The following is a 5,945-nucleotide window of genomic DNA, read 5'->3' as shown; positions in this document are numbered from 1 at the left end:
TTTATTTAGGACTATAATTACTATATCAAGCCATGTAGTAGCATATTATTAATTAAATATAAGTTACCTTTCAAATATTTTCTCCTTTGCATCCTTTTAGGCATTGCTAGGTCCTGAATATATATAAACAAACTAATTCAGAATACATGTGCAGATTATAAGTTAAGAAAATGTTAGCTAATTCAATCAAATCACATACCTGTAAGGCTTGGCTAGTTATTGTTTGTGAAGCTTGTGAACCCTCTGGTTGTGACTGGCTAAATGAGTATTCTTAGCTGAATGAATATATGGTCTGCTCACCCTCATAATCTGAATAACATGCTACTCTTCTTTGTGGGATTGTGTGATTGAGGGGTTGAGTAGGTGGCTGCTGTGGTGGCTGCTGTTGCTGTGGTGGCTACTATGGTTGGAGAGTAGCAACTCTTTGGTAGCCACTTGGGTAGGTGTATACACCTACACCTCTATGGTGCATGGGTACAGAAGGTACATTCTGTGCACGGCTACTAATTGACTCACTTGCACCCATGCGCACAGACTCTGTAGGTACATTCTTGTAACCTCTCTTGTTATGCCCTTGAACACCACATAGGCTACATGTCATTACTGAGCCTGTTTTTTTCAATTTCCCTGAACTTGTAACTTCTCCAGCTACCTTCCTTCTCTTCACTTGGCGCCTATTGTGCACTTTCTTGAGTTTTGGTGCATTTACCAAAGTTTCTGAACTAGGCCACTCTTCTGCTCCATTTATAGGCTCCAACAAGTAGTCATATGCCTTCAAATACACTGATTTGGTGAAGAATGGGTTAACATAATGTTCTGGTTGATCAACTTTGTTCCAAATTGCAACCACTGCATGTTTGCATGGAATCCCACTTATTTGCCATGCATTACAGCTGCAAGTTCTAGCTTCCAAATTGACAACATATTTTGTTTGTGTTGCCCCTTCCCTCACCCCATAAGAGAACCCCCCATCCCAGAATGCATTCCATCCCCTAGCATCAATCTTGTGCTTCTCAATTTGCTGTTGTATTCTTGGACACAACAACATCTCTTTCTTCCCTATTTCATCCCTCTTCTTCTGTAGCCTCTCCATTATCCCCTCCCTGATGTCTTCCAACATAGTAATTATAGGCTTATGCCTTGAGTTCAATATGTAGGCATTGAAAACCTCCCTCATGTTGTTATCCACACTATCACAACAAGACAGAGGAGTGTAGAAGGCTCTACACCATTTCTTGTAGTTCCTATTTAGGAGATCATCAGCAGCATCATTAGATATTATCCTCATCTTCTCTAAGTTAAGCAAAAATTCATTTTCTGTGGTGCTCTTAGCCATGATCCAGAACTGCTTCCTATACTCTAACCCACCACGAAACACCCCTCTGAAGTTACAGTACACATGCCTTGCACATACCCTACTCTCAGCTTGGGGAAACACATCTGACACAGCCTTCAATAAACCTTTCTGCTGATCAGACATGAAAGTGTAACCAGCACCTTCATTTGATAATAAATCCTCCCTTAAAAATGTCAAAAAACATGTCCAACTAGAAGTTGATTCAACCTCTACTACTGCCCATGCAATTGGGAACATTTGGTTGTTCCCATCTTTCCCAACAGCAACTAAAAGTTGTCCACCATAGGGTCCTTTTAAGAAACATCCATCAAGAGATATAAAAGGCCTACATCCAGCTAAGAACCCCTTTTTCAGTGCCTCAAAACAAATGTACATTCTTTCAAAAATATTTCCATCCATCTTAATTATCACTGTATTAGCTGGGTTACTTTTTTTATCTCTGCAGCATACCTTGGCAGCAAGGTATATTGCTCCATATACTACCCTACAATCAAACTTTGCCTCCTCCTCCTAGCTCTGTATGCTACATTTCTGCTCACCCTAATCCCCACTCTAGCCAGACTGTCTCTATTATATCTTGTAGCCTCAGATAAGGATTTATTTTGAACTTGCTCTTGTAATTTTTAGCAATCCAAGAAGCTGTCATGTTTCTGTTTTTAGGGGCTCTTCCACAAGTGTGCTTGGGCACCAAGGTTTTCACCATAAAGTTTCTCTTAAACTTCTCCAATGAAGCCCAAATTCTCCAAGGACATCCTTTTTCCTTATTCATGCATCTAGCACCTACCCTGTTGGGGTCATTCCTAGTGAATGGTAGTTCTCTCCCAATCTCAATTGAGTAGTCAATTAATGATTTTCTGAAAGTCTTTGCATTATCAAACTGTTGTCCTACAAAAAACTTACACTCAACTCCAACATCCCCTCCATCTACCCCTTTGCTGCAACTGGGTGTTTTTTTTTTGAAGGTGCAGCTTCTAAGTACCCATACTCCTCATCTTCATCTTCACTATGACTGTCAAGATCAGTATCACACCCTAATCCCTTAGTTGCAGATACTCTTTTTAACATCTCTATTTCTTCATCATAAGACTGTAGTTTTTTCTTTTCATCACTGACTTTGGTCCGGGCACTAACTAATTCATCATCATCCTCATCTGTGCCTTCTGTATCATAGTCTATATCTACATGGGGTTGGGGTCTAGTATGGTCAGTATTTTGAGGAGGGACCAATGCCTCATCTCCATCACACAACAATTGCACTAAGGACCCTTCACCACCTAAGGACCCTTCACTACAATGAATTGACCCAACTCCACTCCATCCATTACCCACCCCAAATGGCCTAACTATTGCATGTTCTGTGTACACAGTACAAGCTTGTATTGTAAAAGTAGTGCTAAAAATGGATCAAATAATTGCTTAGCATAGCCCAAGAATCTAATACCAGTACTAAAGTCTTTCCTAGGATCAACAAAATGCAGCTTAATGATGTTATTGTAACCCAAGTTGTCTATGATTTGTTTTACATATGAAGCATCAACATTATCAGGTAAGTTTTCAAACACACTTACTTGACCACCTTCGTATCTAATGTCACCATGTACAAACCACTCTCCACCATGGTGCACACTTATGCAAGGTTTTATTTCCATAATATCCGTCATACAAAAATTTATATACTAAAGTAAGTGCAAGGAATGGAAGAACACCAATGATATTGTAGGATCCATAAAAACCATTCATATATAGTTATATAGTAAAGAGTACATGGCATTCATTACTACAAAAATTGGCAAGCTCCAACAAATTACATAACAACATACTAAAGTTTTTTGGAGCTTGCATTCATATAAACCACAAAACAAATCTGTCATAGCAGTGACAATCACCCTAAATAAAGCCAGTGGCTGTCACATTCTACCCCTCCTACAGCTATGACAGAGGCAAAAAAAACAACCCAACCCAAAAAAAAAGCACCAACTTCCTTCATCTTCAATCCTCTTTGACCAACAATGGGAACCCATCAAAGTATTGAGTCATGTCCTTGTTGATCCAAGCATGGAGGTCCCTCCCATTGTTTTAGATAATATCATCTATTATCCACTTCTCAATGTGCCTACGATCATTAAGCTAGAAATAATGACTACTGCCATAAGTTTTGAGTCTCCACCAAAGCCTCCATTTCTTACAAGTTAGCTCAAGCTTGTACTGATCCTCCCACCTTACCCTAGAGAAAATGTGGGTCACTAGGATATCTTGATGCGAACACAAAGGGTGTGCATGGCTAAAAGCTTTCATACCTAGTCATTAACAGAAACATAAAAAATTAATTAAATTTCACTTAACCCTAATCTGTATAAATTATACTTTAAGTTTAACAACTAAACTTCATAAACAATTAACACCCACACAATCTGCAAAACTTAAATCCCAATTACAAAAAAAAATTATTTTACTAACCATCAAACCCTAAGCGTCATCAACATGCAACAAACAAATCCAACAAAAACAACTTAAACTAGTTCCAAAAATCGCCTTTTTAAACAAGAAAACAACCAAAAATATCCTTTTTACTCTAGTTACACACAACAACCAAAAAGGTAACCAAAAAGTAATAAAAAGGAAAACAAAAGAAATAAATGAAGTTCTGTAACAAAAAATAAGGAGTAAATGAAGTTCTGTAAAAAAAAAAAGGAGTAAATGAAGAAGAATATACCTTCTTCTGAAGTCTCTGTAATTCTTGGGAATTTTGGTGGTTCTGGTGTTGGCCACATACTATGATTATAAATGGCGTAAATGAAGAGGACAAGGAGTTGCAGTGATTTAAATGAGGACAATGAAAAGAAGGAAAGTAAATATAAACAGTGAAAGAAGGAAAGTAAATAAAGACAAAGAATACAGAGAGTTGAGATAAATACCCGCGAAATAAACCGCCTCATTAAAAGTAATCATTAGGTGGCGTTTCGTGTTGCACACGCGCCTAGGAAAATGTACCAAACGGCGCATTTGACAGAAATTCACCATAAACTAACGCCCGTCCAATTTGAGTACCTTAACTGGTACATTTGAAAGTTCAGTACCTTAACTGATACTTTCATCAAAGTTCAGTACCCTCCTGGACACTTAACTCGGTAGTGTCCTTATAAATTTTGATAACTCAAGTAGGCGGAAGGTTCCGTACGATCTTGGGAGTATGCATACTAAGGTGATGGATGTGAGACGGAACGAAACCGTATTTTCATTTCATCTTGTTGAGCCCTAGCTTTGATGATGACAAAGGAACAAAGATGCAAACTAAGTATTGGACTAACAAGTTGTTTAAGTGAGTGAATTTCAAGGTATCAATGAAAGGAACAAACACTAGGGGAGAAAAAAGGAAGGGGATGTGCCGGAAGGGTTGCGCTTTCTTCAAAACGCAGCCCTTCTTTATTGTAGGGCTGCGTTTTCTAAAAAAGTGCAGCCCTACATAATAGAAGGGCTGCATTTTTGATGAAAAGCGCAACCCTTTTGAGAAAGGGATGCGCTCGTAAAAAAAGCGCAGCCCTTCTTACATTCAGAAGGGCTGCGCTTTTTCTACAAGCGCAACCCTACTAACATAAGGGATGCGCTTGTAAAAAAAAGCGCAACCATTCTGACTAAGTAGGGTTGCGCTTATAGAAAAAGTGCAGCCCTTTTATGGGCTTTTTTTTTAAAAAAAATGACTTTAATTTTAAAAGAGATTACAAGGCTTTAGGGTTTTGTTATTTGAGATTGGCCTCTCTTTCTCTCTCCTCTCATCCTCACGCCTCTCTTCTCTCTCTCCACTCCTGATTACTACTGTTGCTTGAGAAGATATTAGTTTGGAAGATCACCTCTTCCTTGAGAAGAAAGATGCAGAAACGAAGAATACTGAATCCCGGGACTTGAATTCTATGAAGCTATCTGACTTGAGAGCGATTGCAAAAGCTAGGTTACTGAAAGTTGAAGAAGTTTATGCTATTTGTAATTTTGCAATGCAATGCCGATAATAACTTAATAAGTCTCCAAAATATCTTATTTTTCTACAAATACCCAAAATATCTGCGAGTTTACTCACGATTACAAAAATGTCACTTAGAGCATATTGTATGTCTGTATCGAACATAAGTTTGTTAAAGTTTGGTTTATTTTAAATCTAATGAAATAATATGTTTACATCGATTCATGTAGTGTTGTTTCGTTTATGACAAGTTAGGAGAGAGAAAATCAGTGAGAGAATGAAAATGTGCTTGTTGGGCTGCTCAGTGATGATTCCATGTAATCCTTGACTAACTACTTGTAATGATCCAGAGATCAATGAGATTTCTCCTTTTCTATAGGCGGTAAACTTCAGTTAGATGAAATGAGCCCATTTAGTTCTTTAGCATAAGTGTTGATAGTCTATACTTGGTTTTTATGTTGTTTTTTTAGTTGATGAAAGAAATTTAGGATATACGGATGAGTTTCCCACCTTTTTGTGTACTTTCTACTCTCTTTGACAATTCTATGTTGTTTTTTTAGTTGATGAACGAAAAATGTATAATAATTTTGTCATCTTGTAAATGATGAACTTGTATAAAGTAAATTTAATTAA

General features: G+C 37.7%; 1 protein-coding gene across 1 annotated transcript; it reads right to left on the bottom strand.

Moving 5' to 3' along the window:
* Nucleotides 1-400: 400 nt before the first annotated feature.
* LOC104893714 (uncharacterized) lies at nt 401-1,756 on the bottom strand. The gene has a single exon (XM_010679849.3). The coding sequence runs from the start codon at nt 1,754-1,756 to the stop codon at nt 401-403; it is 1,356 nt and encodes a 451-aa protein (XP_010678151.3).
* Nucleotides 1,757-5,945: the final 4,189 nt, after the last annotated feature.

Source organism: Beta vulgaris, chromosome 5 (genome assembly GCF_026745355.1).
Source record: "Beta vulgaris subsp. vulgaris cultivar EL10 chromosome 5, EL10.2, whole genome shotgun sequence".
Taxonomy (NCBI): domain Eukaryota; kingdom Viridiplantae; phylum Streptophyta; class Magnoliopsida; order Caryophyllales; family Amaranthaceae; genus Beta; species Beta vulgaris.
The sequence above is the reverse complement of the archived record's forward strand: the minus strand, read 5'-3'. Positions and strand labels throughout refer to the sequence as shown.

Excerpts from the sequence above, each read along its gene's own strand:
- LOC104893714 (XM_010679849.3), bottom strand. The coding sequence starts at position 1,756 with ATGGATGGAAATATTTTTGAAAGAATGTACATTTGTTTTGAGGCACTG.